At 38.7% G+C, this 17,448-nt stretch overlaps 1 protein-coding gene across 1 annotated transcript in view; it reads right to left on the minus strand.

Annotated features, from left to right (window-relative positions):
* epb41l2 (erythrocyte membrane protein band 4.1 like 2) overlaps positions 1–17,448 on the minus strand; it is a gene marked incomplete in the record, with an annotated part of 68,659 nt that overhangs the window by 40,502 nt on the left and 10,709 nt on the right. The window contains 5 exon segments of the mRNA XM_014011900.1: positions 729–771; positions 896–1,000; positions 5,590–5,838; positions 8,694–8,870; positions 8,958–9,172. Of these exon segments, the coding sequence (XP_013867354.1) occupies positions 729–771; positions 896–1,000; positions 5,590–5,838; positions 8,694–8,870; positions 8,958–9,158 (775 nt within the window).

Raw genomic sequence — 17,448 nt, forward strand, 5'->3', positions numbered from 1 at the left:
CACACACACACACACACACACACACACACACACACACACACACACACCAATTAACTTAAAAAGCCTAAATTGTATGTTTTTGCTAAGAAAATTTAGACTGTGTAAAAGCTTGTTTTGATTTTTACTGCAAACAGAAGGAGCAAGAAAATGAACAGAAAGAGAGAGGAAAAAACAGAAATTATGCAAGAGACCGACAAGTTTAGATGAACAGTAAAATTTACATTTTCTCACATAATTAAATTAAACTCTAATCACAACAACTTGTTTCTTAATAAACCTTAATCAATCACCCAGCCATTATTTTTGATGTATCTAAAAAGGAAACAAATCTTTCTACGCGTGGTAACTTCACACCACACCCTTGATGAGTATCAACCCTCAGAAGATGTGATACTAACTCATCTTCCCTTTAAAAACGAACAACAGTTCATAAAGAGGTCACTAAATAATGAATCAGTGATCACACCCTGGTAACCTCTTCCACACCACAGGCCTGCTGTTTTCTGGTTTCAGGTATCGCATCTCTTTTTGTTRGATTATAATGCTTTTTTTCCCTCAGACTAAAATGATACCTTCCCTATTTTATTAATTGAAAACCTATACTTTATTTATTACCGATGACCTGATACACTACAACACATGGGGGGTAAGGATTATAAATGGATTAATGCATGCTTTATAAGCACAAGAAATATCCAAAGTAGTATAATTTGGAAAGTAAAACTCACTGCGTATCTGTCTCTTGATTTCCTTTGTGGGATCCAACCAACACTGTGGAGAGAAAGACACAAAGTAAAAAGAAAACAAGACTCATCAATACTAACATTCAGCTCCAGACTAACTACATGTTTCAGTTCCTACTGATGTTGTTGACATATGTGTCAATAAAACATACCTTCTCTTCATGGTTGTCCTTGTATGTCAGACCAAAGTAGTCTTTCTCCAGCAGGTTAAGGTGCTCGCACACCTTAAAGAATAAGTACTGACCCTTAGCACGTTTCTGCAATGACACAATAAAAACAGGAAAACTGACATTAAAAATATTTTATTACATTGCTTTGCACTATAGAGGATTTGGTTCAAACAGGATAGTTCAGATTGTTTTGTGGTTCTATGGGAAAACTGATCTTTCTAAGTTGTCATGTCAATCTGAGTGAATAAGAAAGGTAGCATGACTTCTCGTTTTTTTGAAGACGTTTTACTTCTCATCTAAAAGGCTTCTTTCAGTTCATCTTSATTAAACCCAGTTGCCTTCACTTACCCAGCAGACTTAACACCACCATATTTGCTGTATAATATTTGTTAAGCAGTTAGGAATGACTATTATCTCACCTGTTGTAGACTGCTCTTTGAACAACRCCAATTTGAAAACAGATTTAAATTGGCACTGAAGAGCTAATAACTACATGGAGCCAAGATTTAAAATTCTATATAACAAATCTATGTGTAATTCAAAACTGATGCTGAGGTATTGTTTCTGAATTAGCATTCACTCTACGTTTTTGGTTGGCAACATTCTACTTTAGCCTTGGTCCCATTATGACTAGCCATTAGCTTGTCAATGCAGTCAGAATTAAACTCTAACTAGAAGCACTCGGAGAGTGCAAACCTCCGCCAAGGCCATTTTCCCCATCCTGTAAGAGTTAAAGCACAAAAAACAGAGATGGAAACACATTTGCCGAATAAGTTCTGACGTAGTGAACATTTAAGCAGGCAGTATGCATGGAATTACTTCTCGGTGGAGCGCAACGTGAAAAAAACAAAAAGTCAGAGTCGTCACCCGACATTCATCATCAAACTGGTGTTGGATTAAGCTCCTAAGTTTTTATCAGTCACATTGCACCGTGTAAAACATCTGTTTTATCCCCTTGTATGAGTTTGTAATGGTTTGACTCTATAAAGTGCTTCCTGGCTCCCCCCCATCTCCAAACTTTGAGGCCTGGCCAGAAGCTCTGTGTTTGCAAGCCTAGTAGCGAGAAACTGTTTTGACTGTTGTTTTGGAAATGTGGTGTGTTTGAGGAAATGGGAAAAATAGGTTTCATGGTGCAGTCACGCCTTTCCTGGTCACAAAACGTTCTGTAAATGCGCATATTATGGCAAAAATTATTCATCATTAAATGTGGTTTTAACATTACTTTTATAAAGTTTGAAGTCCGTGCTGTCCAATCCAGCTCATTGTTTTTTGACAGAAGCCCTGTGAAAGCATCACAGCTTTGCCGATCTCAGAGTGTTAAAAGAAAAAAAATTCCTGTATCAGCATCGTGATCCGGAACATCACCAAAATGTAAAGGTGTGTTCCTTGGCCCAGTACCCACATGTGATAAAAAATGTCATGACAATCCGTCCACAAGTTTTTGAGTAACGTTGTCCACAGACAGAACGACAGAACAATAGACAGACATACGCGACCAAAAACATTACCTCGCCCTTGGCGGAGGTAATTATTCAAACTAAGGTCATCCAAAGAACTATGAATAACAGGGAAGTATATATTGTTCATAAACTTTCTAGAACACTGCCTTTCAACTCAAAGCTCTCCATGTTTGCTCCTTTATCTGTTTCATTTATTTATTTACTGAACTTCTCCATCTTTCTCCAGGCAACACATTCCTTCATAAGCCCGACGCAAGCCTTAGCCATAAAATCCTCCAGACTCAGCTATGACAATGACATTTAGCTTTGGACCATGTCTGCTTGCACAACCATGTGCACACAGACAGCACCCTTTGGGAGGACTGAAGGTCAAGAAAGAGGGTGGAAAAAGCAGTGAACGCATCAGAAAGAATGAAGTAATTATAAAAGGCTGAATTCTTGTTGGTCTCAGTTTAGTCAGCTCAGCCCAGCAGACAGAGAGCGACATTACTCAGATGGGCTGACAGACAGGGCACGGAGCGCGCTGGATGTTGGAGGAAGAGAATGAAAGAATGCATTTTTCTTTTTGTCTTGGGACAGCTGAAACATCTGTGGTATTTTCCTATACATGGTAAAACTCAGACAGCACACACTCAGTGCAAAATGTAAGTCAGAACGCAAACTTTTAACATTTCTGCTCTGCGACTCCCAGATATTTTTACCCACTAAATACATACTTAAAACTATTGCAGTACTTATTAAAATTAAAATAAAAAAACAATGATACCAGTAATACTTCTCTAATATTTGGAATTCACTTTAAATGACACAACAAAGAAAGTTGCTGCATTTATCACATTATGGTAAAGCATTATAGTATTCAACATAAAATAAACAGCTGAATGACATTAAAAATTGTACCTGTATGATAAAATTACGAAAGAAAAAATTAAACATTATACAAAAAATGAACTAAAAATAAGTCTGTCTTGGGCTTCTTAACAATTAAGAGTGAAATTAGTTAAACCAAAAGCAAAATGTTTGCAGCAATTGAAAACCTAAATATTTTTTTTATTCTGTTTAAACCACCTGACACTAAAATCCTGTTAAAATTGAATTTGAATGATGTGACAATACGAGCTCACAGGACAGCAAGACGACAGAAGAATCAACAGGGGGTCAGAGTGGAAAGTGTCTGTGAACGTCTGTGGAACGGTGCATATCGGAGGCCTGCTTTGCAAAACAGATAATCTAATCTCTGGAATGCATTGTGCATCCGTTCCTCTCTACCTATGCCAGCATGGTGGAGGGAGGTGATAGATGGATAAGAGTGTGAATTGTGTGTGTGCGTTCTCTATAGGACAATAYCAGTTAGCTGCGGTATCAGCATTATCTGTCAGGACACAAAGCGGCTACTGTTCAGACGACTGTAGACTCTCATGGGCACGCTCAGTGGGTGCTGGCAGGCTGTAGATCAGAAGGGCAGGTTTAGTCGTTTACTAGCGTGAAATTCTAAAAATCGAACGTTACAATCTTGGCCCAGGAATTGATAAACATGCTATTTAGGGATCCTTGAACCAGAGAGCCAAACACAAAGAAGTGACCTTGGACAAAGGCTTTTTTTGGTAGCTTCCCACTCAATGGGGTTGAGTGTGGGAATGTGAGGGGTGGTAGAGCTAAAAATGTGCATGCTACTTGGGAAACATTTTCATGCATAATTTATTGTAAAAATGAYGAAAATGCTACATGTTGATGGTTGGATTAAAGAGCAATTAAAATGCCAAGCTTTTACCAAGAAATAGTACAGAAGAGACACCAGCGTCGGGAATAAGTGGTATTATTTATTTCTTTATTTCTTTCTTTATTTAATTAATACTGTTAAGCCTTTCTCCGTTTAATGTATACAGTCTTACCAAATGAGACTGCTGTGGTTTGTGGAGGTTTGTACTTGATACAWGAATTTTCCTGTTTGAATTTCTTAAGTCTGATTTATAGTCAATAAGAATTCCCATTCTTGAGTCTCATTTACGCAGGTGCGTGACAGAAAATATGAAGTTTGCTACTCTTAACACCTGCTGAGAGACAATCTTGCGCATTACCCCAATCACTAGTAGACAGCACTATGTGTCAAGCATTGTGTGATTGGTCAAAACCTCATGGGTGTGTTTGTTTACATAAAGTCTGAACACCGTCTGCAAACATAAGAGTTCTGCCACACACTAAAATGACAGTGAAACTATTAAATGAACAGGTCATGCATTGGTACTGGAGTGGAAAGGTTGTGCCATCAACATGGCAGAGTTGGGGTTTCCACCTTGAAATGCACTAATCTTCCTGCAGTACCCATCCTAAACAGTAGGTGTTGTTACAGAAAACAATAATACTGCTAGAAAACAGCAGAAGAAGAGTTTACAGGAAGTATGCCGTTCATACTGTCAACTYTGAAGAAAAACTAAGCATCTGACAGAAACCTGAAGGCTGAAACCAGTATTCCCATCAGCTGTGTCCAGTACAAGTTTTAAGTCCTGGCCCATTTATGTAAACAAACTGGACACTGCCTTATTAAATATGTAAAACAAAAATGAAAGGCTGAGTCCATCACCTGGATCTTGATGGCCTAAATTTTATGCTGTTGCTTCAAAGACAAATAAACTACACTACCAACTTGTCTGCACGTCAAATGATGCTCTGCCTGTCTGTATGAGTGTCTGAGGGTTTAGTGCATGGAGCTGTTAGGAAGCAACAMATGCTGAAAACTAATCTGATGAGACCACCTAATCTGTTGTGTGTGAGTGCGTATGTGTGTTTTAGTCACCAGACATGTTCCTGCAACGTGCGCTCCTGCATTTATCCGCTACACCCCAAACAATGAAAGCAGGTGGTTCCACCAAAACTGCATTTTAAGTCTGAAAGTTAAACCGTCCGAGCTTATACCCCCAAAAACACTCTGGATCTGATCCTATTAGCAATTATATCACTGTCATAACGCCACTCATGGGTCACTAACAGAAAAACGAGGATGTGTCAGCACTTTTGATTTGAAAAAAAAAAAAGCTTTTTATACCAACAAAACTAGTAACAGTTCAAAAGCATACATTAAATACATACATTTGTTTTAAAACAACTGATCTGCTCCCAGCTCTAAATTTAAACATGTAAATTTGAAACACATTTGTTCTACTTTTTCCATCATGTTCTGTGCAAGCATTCTTTGCACTACTTCTCAGTCAGTCTTACCTCAACCTCACAAGTGAAGTCAGTCCCATCCAGGAGGGCGACATGGCACACTACCACCTTCATCTTGGTCTTTCTCACCAGGCGAAGTGGAGACTGGAAAATGGATGTCTGGTTCTCTCCTCCCTCCCCTTCAGCCTCCACCTGTCCTTTCTCTTTCTTCTCCTCCTCAGCTCCTTCTCCCTCTTTTGTCTCCTTGGTCTCGTCTGAGCCTTTCTCTGCTCTCTCCTCCACCTTCTCTTCTTTGGCCGGCTGCAAGGAAAAAACAGAAAGCAATAACGTCTGCCAAAAGTTACACAAGCTACGCCAAAGAAGTTCAGATTTCTTCATTTGCATAAGTAAATGACTGTAAAGGTTTAAGCCTTTTAAAACTTTTTCCCAGGTTAAAAGTGGACATGTGCTTTTAAATCCTTATTTTTACCACTGAAATCATTCAGTTGGGGTCTAAAATACAACTGCAATGCTTTGGTCTGAATTCCTCCTTATTGTAACTTCACAAGCCCCTCTTTCACCCCCTTTCTGAGGTGTATCTCAAAGCAGCTTGTTTAAATGCTGTTCCTTTAAATCCAATTGAGGCACTTCACACACCGCCCCCGCTCAAAACCGGTTCATTTTCACTTGATAGAAGAGGTTATGGCTTCATAGCAGGACAGAAACATTTTATTTACAATTAAAAGATGTCAACAACACAAGGCTTGTCCATCCAGTTCTGCATGTTGGAGCCAGTCTGACCCAGAGATGAGAATGTAGATGACAAAATTTTAGTTAGTCCCTAACTTATTTGGCAGTTCCGTCAAAAATATTGTTAGAAAACGTCACAGAAAATAGAGAAAACTGAACAAGTACCAAGTTCTCACTCCCAACTCATCACATATTGACGCTTTTCCAAGGTTCCCTCTGATGCATCAGGTAACCCCTTTGCGTCAGTTATTTACGCACCAGTGGTCGGATTTATAAAACTGGCGTACCCACAATATGAGCCCAGAAACGTGCGTACGCCACTTTTTACGCCAAGGTTGTGATTTATAAAATCCAAACTTGACGTGAAAATGTGCGGTGCCTCACGCCAGCTTTGACCCATGCGTACGCTAATTTTGGAGATGGGAAACTGCGACACAGATGGTGAAGTGAGGAATTAGAGCCACACTGTGTAATGATCACTGTCAGATATTTAATTTACCTTCATCAGACTTAGATTTTTATTCAACTTTATCATCAGCTTTCTTAACAGTAATATTTATGCTTCTGCTGCTGAGCCATGAGGACCTTTGAAAAAAAAAAAAATTAAATCTTAAATAAAAGTTCCCGTGCGCAACTCCCTTCATCTGCTTCCTCCTCAGACGACCCTGACCCACAGACCCCTCCCCGACAAGAACAGCAGGACAGCAAAAGTCACGCTTTGGATACATGCGCAGGGCGCATCCACCTCGCCAGTGTGAATGTTATAAAACTTCATGTTTAAAGTCCGTATTTGTCGCGTACACACGCGGGGGGATGCATGCGCGTGTGTGTGTGCGCGGGGCGGGGGTGTCTGCCGCAGATAACAGAGCAGGCAGGAGGGGGAGAGGATGAGGAGAAGAGCGGTGGACTTATTTCTAATTTTATCTGACTTATTTAATTTTATTTTTATTGTTTTTATCGTCCTGCGGGCTCTGAGGGAAAATTAATTTGAAGCTGAGTTTTTTTTAAATAAAAATCATTAGATTACTCTAAAGCAAAATGAGGGAAAATCTGTGTCAATTACAGACATTCTGTTCACGTGAGCAGCTGTCAGTCAGCACCTGTCAACCTCCAGACACACGATGGAGCGTGTATGAACCAATCACTTTTGTTGGCATTGATCAGCTGACTGATTTAAATACATCTTAACATTCATGAGGTACTTTACATTGACTGTTTATGGTTGAATGTGGGCATGTAGAGGGTAGAACCTGAGGCGGGACCTCGTGCGCAAACTCTGACGTGCGGCTGTGATTTATAAAGGAAAGATGCGCAGAAAAGTGCGTACGCACAGTTTTATAAATCTGAAATTTTTTTTGGCGTACGATTTCCYCCTTTTGGCCATACGTTCACTTTTAGTATGGTTTCCACACAATCCTTTATAAATGAGACCCCAGGAATTTCCGGGTTCCCTTGGCGTCCGGTTTTGACGCGTTGGAACACATAATATAGGGGTCTTTGAGTTGGGGTCCGTGGTTAATATTAGGGATCAGGGTTAATGGTTAATTTTAGGTACTAGGGTCAGGGATAGGATGTCTAGGGCAAATATTAGGTCATTTTAGGGTTTGGAACACGTAGTTGATGTGAATTTCCTACAATTTCTAAAAACGGTTCATTTTAGGTACTACGGTCAGGGACAGGATGTCTTGAGCGAATAAAGGTAATTTTAGGGTTTGGAACGGTTGTTTTTTTTTTTTGGTTTTTTTTTGGTTTTTTTTGCATTTTCTATACTTACTGAAATTATGACAATGGATTCTGCCCCATCTCGTCAATAACTGACGCGAGGGGGGTACCCGACGCGTCAAAACAGACACAGAGGGAACCTTGGAAAAGCGTCAATATGTGACGAGTTGGGAGTGAGAATGAGCTGGAACGGGCTGAAAAATATGACCTAAACAGAATATGAAGATATCTACGGAGCACCGGAAAAAAACTAACATGAACTTTTTGAGACACAACAAATTTTGCGTGATAATTCCCCTTCTTCTTCTGTAAACTCCACTTTTTAATTCTGAAGCTGGGTAGAGAAAAAGGGATATATCTTTTGGCTTGATGTTTAAAATGCTGATGTCAATGGGTGGACCTGCTTGGGTGGAAGAGTTTCTGTGTGTATAAGAGAAAWCAGTTTTGTCATTTCAGTAGATTGAAAATGAGTTTTAAAGAGTAAACATTGTGTTACAGCATCTCAAGTTTGTGTTTCTGAACACACTGTCCATGACATTTGTAAAAAAACAAAACGTGTTTTTTGTATTTATGTCACATATCACGTTTCTTGCGTCTACACATTCCAGCGTATTATGAGGCATTACTGGACTGACGTGCATATGAGAGCAGACCTGATGCTGCGGTGTGAGTAATAACAGTCTTACATACAGTATGAGCAATACCTCGGTGTCTGCGCTGGCGTTGGAATGAGATTCTGCTTCCTTTGCTTGCTCCAACTTTACTTCCTTTTTCTCCACTTCCTCGGCGTGACCGTTCACTTCTGGGACAGGGCCTTCCTCTTCCTCTGTCGCCTTGCTAGCAGGTTCCTCTGAGGGCTGGACTTCTTTAGTCGGGGAGGTCTAAAAGGGTTTGAAAAAAAAAATCAGTCGACCTAACAAACATATTTGATAACGTTGCACCGTAACATCCGTGTCAGAGTGTATTACCTGACTTTGAGACTTCTGCTTCTTAAACCATGTTGGTAGATATCGAGTTATCCCTTTGCCGTCTTTTTCCTTCTCCTTCTCTCCTTCAGCGTTTGCTACTTCCTGGGATTCCTGCTTAGCCTCCTCCGATTGGTCTGGCTGAGCAGCTGACTCCTCTGCGTTCTCCTTCACCTCCGTCTCAGAGCCTGCTTCTGTTGTCATGGTGACGGGTCAACCTGCAGAGCGAAGGGATGAAGGAGCATTAAACCGAATGTTATTTTAACGACTGTCTCCGWTGCACAAAACAGGCAACAGAACAGGAATAAAAGATACTCTGTAACACATCTGCACATAAATGATTTATAAATACTCATGGATTTGCTTCTATCTTTGCAAAAGTAGATCCAATCACATGAACCCAAGACATCTCTGAGGAAGGAGTTTCCATGTAGGACAACAGCTAAACAGCTGGTTCCAGCAGTTACACATTATCGAGCACACATAAAAACAAAGTGAAAAGGGGGGGAATTACTCAATTCTTCAACCATGAGTCACTGCGTTAACCCTGCAGCTGTGGTCAACATGCACACACACATCAACCCAAATGTCTTTGGCAGCCCTGTCCACACACACCCCATCAAAGCAACAAACACTTTTTATTCCCCGTGACCTTAATGTGGTGATAACACTGCATGACCATGACAACGGCTCTGAGGGAAAGTTGAGGTCATAGATGGGTTCGCAGGAAGGACYTTTGAATAGCTTTCAATAACCAGCTTTTAGTAAATAAACAAGGCTGTGAGTGGCGTCACCAGAGAGGGTGGTGGTTTGGGCTTCACTGATCTTGGTTGTAGTTCAGCAGGAAAACAAGTTATTGGTCTGATCAGAAACAAAGATCTGAGAAAACAAAAAAACAGCAAATACTGTATGGTGGAGAGCAAACATATAAACCTTTTTATGCACAAGATGTTTGTTTTGATTAGGGCTGGTTAAAAAAACAATTTAATCATCTTGGATCGATTTCATTTATATTTGGGAAAAATCCTTTCATAGGGCATGAGATCGATTCTTCCCCATGGCGTCTTGTGCATGATGAAGCTGAGGCGTGAATCGAAATTGAATCGATTTTGAGAACTGGCCATGATACCCTGCCCTAGTTGAGATTATTAATTTTTGCTCAAATCATTTTAATGAAAGTAAAAACAACAATGGAGCCCTAGTATCACTCACCGTTTTTTCAAAATTTCTTTGCTTATTTTTGACGTTTTTCTTCTTTCATCGCTCAGACCATGTTCRCCCTTCCTTCTCATTTGATGGTTTTTCGTAACATCGTCATGATTTTCCTTAACATTCTCCGACTTTCTCTTTTTTTACTCTGACGTTAACAAAAGAGGACACACACTCTCACACAAACGTCTATACTGCAGCAGTGGAGCGTAGGGAGGGGGTGGGAGTAAAAATAGAACAGGTCTTCTTATGCATGATTGGCTAATGATGCAGGGCGGAAGAAGGTTGATGGATAAATGTGTGTGCGTGTCTGTATGTGTGAGAGAGGCGATAAGCTATATACCACAATTCATCTTTAGATTAAAAGATATGTGTGCAATTATTTTTTATTTATTGTATTATTTATTTTAGCAGGGACAGTACAACAAATCTTTATCACCCATAGGCAGTCAGCATACACAAGGCTTCTAGCTAAAAGCTAATTTACAGCCCAGGTTAGGCTTTTTGATCTGAACACAATAAATGTTAATGGCATAAAGGAGTACAGTGCAGTTACAATTTACACAAATAAAATACATTACAATAATTGTGCAGATTAAATTTCAGTGTTCAGTGTTCTTGTTCTTTCAGCCAGTGCTGAAACTAACAGCAATTAATCGTAAGTAAAACTATTCAACAATTAATATTTGCCATTTTGCAATTAGTGCCATGTGATTTTTGTGCACGATGCACTAGGGCTGCACAATACAACAAAAAAATTTTGTCATCGCAATAACAGCCTGTGTAGGAGGCGTATAGCAAAAACTGCATAAACTGCAATAAATGGTTGCCTCAAATGTTTGTATTTATGTGTTTTAATAACCAGACGGAAACTTAAGTATGTTACCAGTCAAATAGAGACCTTCATGTATTTGGTCAAATGGAAAGATCTCTTCATAATTTTTTAAAGTTCATGCTGGAATGGAAATGATGTATTAGTTTTTTTTTCTCTGAACCCAGAGCAGAGACATCAACCCTACTTGTTCATTTATCAGAAGTCATATCATTGCAATATTAAGCCCTGTTATTATCGCACATCTAAGGTTTTCCTAATATCTTGCAGACCTACAATGCACAATGAGTAGCCCAATGGTGGAAGGTGGCGTAGAGCAGTTAATGCTAACCCTACAAACGTATTTAATCACAGTAAACCGGAGTACAAGGGAAGCAAAATGTCAGCCACATGAAAGTGCAATTGTCATCTATTAATCATCATATTAATTGTTATCGGCTAAATGCTAAGTCAAGTCAACTTTATTTATATAACACATTTAAAAAAAAAAACTGCGGTTGGCCAAAGTGCTTCACATGTTGCAACTATTAAAACAAAGCATTACAAAAAATACACAAATAATAATAAACCATAAAACAGACCAAATAAATAGGGAAAACAACTCTCATACTACATTAAAAGGCTTTTGAATATAGGTGTGTTTTAAGATGAGATTTAAAAACTCCAAGAGTTGAAATGCTACATTTAAAAGGGATAATTTTTTGTCAACACTGCCCAACCCAAAACCCTAACCATCATATAGTCTTTAAAACAGGTTTTTGTTACTACCAACTAGCTGCAGTTCCTCGTCCTCAGAGACAGTCTCTCAACGGACTRGCTCAGAGTGTTTGTGTGAGATGGCACCCAGCTGGCGCTTCGTCACGGCGGCTTAAGTCTGCTTTAAAAACTCACACTCCTTCTGTACAACTATTGAACATCGGGAACCTTGTTCTCCTTCTTTCACCTATCTCTTCAGTCCAGAGAGCCCCTCTTTCTCTCTTTCACTAAATCTCTACACTCATCTTTTATCTCTTTTCCCAGGCCCCATTTAAACCTCCTGTTACATGCATTATCTTTGTCTAAACTCATCCTCTATCTCCTTTTTTCCAATTGCGTAAAAACTAAATCTGCCACGGCGTAACAATTCCTGCCATTTACAAATGTTGATCAGTTTAGACCAACTTTAAAGCATCTGACGTTAAGTGTTCCCAAGCTACAACTGTAACAGATGTTTCAGACAACTGAGGTCAAATGCAGGGTAAATGTGCTGAGTCATACGCTCATCTCCATGTTTCTTCACCAAACACTAACATATCTTCTCTCATAATTTGTCTCTAGGTGTGTAACTGCACTCCTTGGACACTGTTTCACTTAGTGAGCTATTTCTCAGTTAATTAGTGAGGTTTAGAAACCATAAAGAGGCATGAAGAACCAAACAAATTCACTCTAAACAAACACAATCATATCTACAAAAGACTTGACTTGTATCATGTACACACAAATACCAAAACGGTGTCACACTTGTCGCAACGTTTTCTTGACATATTCTGCTGATCTTTAGCTCCATTTCTATCTAGTGCTTCGTTAGAATATTCTAACCTTTCAATCATTATCCAAAAGCTTGGCTACTTTCTGTTTAACACAACTTCAACCATTAAATATGGCGTGAAACACATAAAGAGGTGTTGAGCACAACTATCACAAAAGTAAATGATTAGCCAAGATGAAAAATGAACCTTTTAAATTGCTGCAGGACATTGAATGGTGCCATAAAGCTCTACTGTAGTAGTTTTTCAGCCGCACTTCACCAAGCAGTAAATCTGTACWTCTTCCACCTGTTATACCTGCCTGTTAGTATTTATTTTAAAATGAATAATTGAATTAGTGGGTAAAATGACCTGATAAACTTACAGCCTTGCTCCTGTTTTCTTTTTTCTCCAGTAACTTGTCTCTTCCTTGTACTATTTCCTTTCTGTCTGATCTCACTTTCCTTCTACTGTTCTATTCGTCCTTCCTTCCCTCACTTTCACTTCCCACCTCTTCATAAAACCTGCCCTACAAACTGTCATTGCCATTTTCTCTCCTCCATCCTCTCTCCCCTCTGCTTCCACCAAGGACCGTCGCTCTGAGAAATGAGGGCAGAAGAGGAGGGAGAACTCAGGAGGGTGGGGGGTGGAGACTTGCAAAGACAACTGCTAGAGGAGAGTAGCGGTAAAGAGAGGGAAGTAGAGAAGTGGAGACGTAAAAACAAACTGCACGTCTAATGTGCCAGGATTGCTAATGGACAACAAGAGGCATGGGAATTACACTCCCTCTGATCAGCCTGCTCATCATTCTCCACCGTATGAAGATCTGACTTTCAATAATTTACAAACTTTTGTTTGTTCCTTCAGAAATGTTTCCCAGTTAGTGAAAACTAAGGATCTTAAAGGGTCACTTTTGCCTTTCCATTCCAAATCTTATGCAACTAAGTCACTGTCAACAGTAACACTTTGCAACGGAATTTAGGATCAAATGAAATGAAAATAAGAGGGTAACACGGAATACCACTCACAATAAATTCAAAGAACTGTCTTAAAAGTGGGTAAAAGAAGAGGATAGATATCCTAAAATGTCTATGTTGTGTGTGAATAGTTTTGTTTACCAAGACCAGTGCTGACTAGATTTATCACGGTTTGAGGAGAGTTTGACCAAAGAATGTAGACTGATACAAAGAAAAAAGAAAAAAAGACTAATTAAAGAAACAAAAACAAACAGGCTGACGTGGCATCAACTGGTTACAAAAAAAACATCTCAAGGAGACACAGAGGAGAATGGCATAAAGCACAAAAATGAAGAGTAGGGATGGGCATACTAGTGATTCTTTTGTTTACACTTTATTTGCACTACGGACTTTAGTTTTCACAAATAAAGTGAAAAATAAATTCTGTAGAGTCTCTAAATTGTTAGGAGTTAGTCATCAGCCTTTACATCAAGCCTGCGTGGAATGGAAGGTATTTTACATTGTGTTATCGACATCGCTTTATATTGTATTTTTGTTACAATGTTGCTTCTGTTTTGTTATTTTGTTAGTGCCATTTTTTAAACAATGGTGTGTAGCTGAAAGTAATAGGGGGATTATTTGATTATCTTTATATTGTTACACCGTTTCATTGTGTTGTATTTAGTTAATAAAAAACATTTTAATTTGCCTTAAATCTTTGTTCCGTATCATAATTTTCAAACTAAAGGCAAAATCACAAAATTATTCAAAGAACATTACTTGGAATCAGATTTATCCTAAAATTCCTAGTATCGCCCACCCCTACTGAAAAGTGGTGAGAATAGTGGTAATATGGTGGCTGCAGCTGAGACTAAAGAGAACAGTAAACAGGTGAAGATGGGCGTGGCAAGACGAAGGAGCAGGAACCGACTGCAAAAATAAGTACTGAAAAAATGAACTGATGACACAGGGAAACAGCAAAAGAACAAAACATAACAAATAATCAAAAAGGGAAATAAACTTGATAAACTCAAAAGACAGTGCAAAAAAACCAAGCAAACCAACAAAAAAAAACAAAATAAAATAAAATAAGAAACAGGTCCTGAGAAGATTGCACTTTTCATTTGGGATGTTGTTGTTTTTACTCCTGAAACATTGTATTTTTGTCACACAAACAGACCTATTACAGCGACTATTTACAACTTTATTCTGTCTGACCTGGTGTTTTATTACAACTTCATGGCCTGTTCTGAAGCCTGGAGATAAATCTTGTGTGTACAAAATGCCAAAAATGACATGAATGAAATCATAAATACATGTGTTAATCAATTAGCTTTAATGGCTTTTTACTTTTTCTGCATAGTCTATATTACTGCAACTGAGTTGAATACAAAGCATATACATAACCACCCACCCTTTTCTATGGGGCATAGCAAGACAAGAGTGGAGGCAACTGGTTTCCATGGTGAAGGCATTCATGGACTTCAACAATAAAATATCCATGGAGACAAGCGATTACCATGGCAAAAATACAGATTACTGCACAAACGAAAAGATGACAATAGAGATTATTACCGTGACTAACCTAATTTCAAACCACATTAAATTCACAGGCAATATTTATTCAGGACCTCCTGGTGCTGTAACAGCTATATTTTAGTCTKGCTGATGTTAAGTTAATAAATGCACTGTGTAAACTGGAAAAAGAAGAAGKAGGATACAGCCTGACATGCTAGCGTAGATACAGTGCTTTAGTCTTAAAGACAATGGATTTAAATCATCGATCAAAGGAGAGAGAGAAACTCTAAATAATGCATAAACATTAGGGGAGTGGGGGTTGCAAAATCGACTTTTTTGAGCTTTGTCAGGTTTTAATGCCATTTTCTCATCAAAAARATACCTAGCGTTGCTTTGACTCTTTCATGCATGTTAGAGAAATCCTTGAATCTCCTGTGATAGCTCTTTGGAGCTGCCTAAACGCTTCCTGGTACAAAGCACCGCCTATTTACCTAAAGCTCCTCCCTGCAGCTCAGTCCCCAGACAAGCTCCCYCCCCACYGAGCACRCCTTTCCTGTAGGTYAAGARGTGCTGAAGTGGGAGTGTGGGAAATGGTAGAWGGTTCTTAAGGAGACAGAGGCCAATTTCAATGTGTTTAGATTGGCTATGAATCATGATACAAAGTCAAATTTATTTTTGGTATATACAGCATTTTCAGAYCYAKTGAGGGTAACATTTGTTTGTGGTATAGAATTGAACTATGTTCCTGTAAATTACACAACTAAAGCCCTTATTAAGAGTTATATAGAACTACATTAAAATCTAGACATCCACAAATCTCAAACGTAAATGTTTTGAAGCAAAACAGCTACTGAGAAGTCAATTAATTTTTCAAAGCTTGACTGTCAATTAATTTCCTTCACAATAATACAAGTCATATTGTCATAAAATCAGCAATGTTTTTGTAATAAAGTAGTTTCTGACAAATTTACTACAGCTAAATCCAATAAGCAAACAAATAAACAGCGAATTMGTTCTCACCTCAACTTCTTTGGCAAAGTGTTTTACAACTTTCTCAACATTTCCACACGAATCTTGAAACTCGCAAACAAAAAAAATAACTTCCTCCTCAAATTTATTTCTAGTGACTCCACGCCATCATACCYTTGAGTCTAATGGAATAAAATTTCTATCCTGCATCTTTCACACCGGGACATCCAAAATGCTGGACACCGAGGCAATGAGTGACAYATCTCCAAAATATTGCGTAGTAAGCCAACAGCTGACAGATCTACAGCCACAGTTATGAAYTACCCATCCAAAAACAGAGAGGAAAATCCTAATCTGTGCTGTTCTCTTGCATGATCTCTCCATRTGTCACGCAAAAACTAACGCAAACAAACACAAATCTACACATGCATAGATATGAACTTACAGAGYCAAATAAAGATCAACAGATTCCAAAATATTTTCTCACAAGTCAGTTATCTAAAAGAACACAAGCTATTGATTCGTACTATAAATATATTCTCACACCGCCACACAGATATGTGCAAACACTAGCGGCGTGAAAATTCGGACCCTGCCAGTCTCTTTACGCAGCACTCTGACCCTCAAACTGAGGATTACACAAAGGATAATCCTTGTGTATGTTTGTGCGTCTGTCAGTCTGCCTGCCTGTCTGWCTCTTCAACCAGTCAATCCATCCTCTACCTTTCTGTAACTTCCAGTTACACCTGACCCATCAACACAGCAAAACAACATAACACAAATGCTCCTTAGTGTCGTCTTTACTCTCAGTTTAAGCTTGATTTCATCTCCAAAGTGATTCTTAAGAGTCGAATACTGTCATTATCATGGTTTTTATATAATTACTGTCTACTCATAGCTACAATTGTCTACTGCAAAACTCAAATCTTCAACAACACCTGTTTGCAGTTTGTTGCCACAAAACGTCTTACCGTTGCAGATAAATGCAAAAAAAAAACTTTTCAATTTAATTTGAACAAAAACAAAACTGGGATTATTTTATTTGGACCACCTGACAAGTCTTCTTGGCCCTTTATATTGAGCTAAAATGTGTGTGACGTGATAAAAAAACATTGATGTGATTCTTCACATTTTTAATGCCATGATGGCTGTTAAAACACATACTTTTCAAATGTTTCTGGTTTAAATTTGTAGTTGTTGTCAACAAAACATGACTGGCGATTTTGCTCATTTAGGCAGTAGACATTTGGTAGTGAATGATGGGAATTAAGTGGTTATTTTTGATCATAGATGTTACATATGCACAAAAACCTCAAAAACACTWAAAAATCTCATCACGTGTCTCTTTTTTGCATCTGTTGCTCAGCTTTTAATACAGTAAGACAGCATGAACACATTGGGCCTCATGCAAGAACCGTTTGTACGCACAGATTTGTTCTTAAATTGTGCGTACGAGTGATTTAGGAGAATTTGTGGCATTCACCAATGTTTTCATATTCTACGAT

This window comes from Austrofundulus limnaeus, unplaced genomic scaffold (assembly GCF_001266775.1).
Source record: "Austrofundulus limnaeus strain Quisiro unplaced genomic scaffold, Austrofundulus_limnaeus-1.0 Scaffold86, whole genome shotgun sequence".
Lineage (NCBI taxonomy): Eukaryota > Metazoa > Chordata > Actinopteri > Cyprinodontiformes > Rivulidae > Austrofundulus > Austrofundulus limnaeus.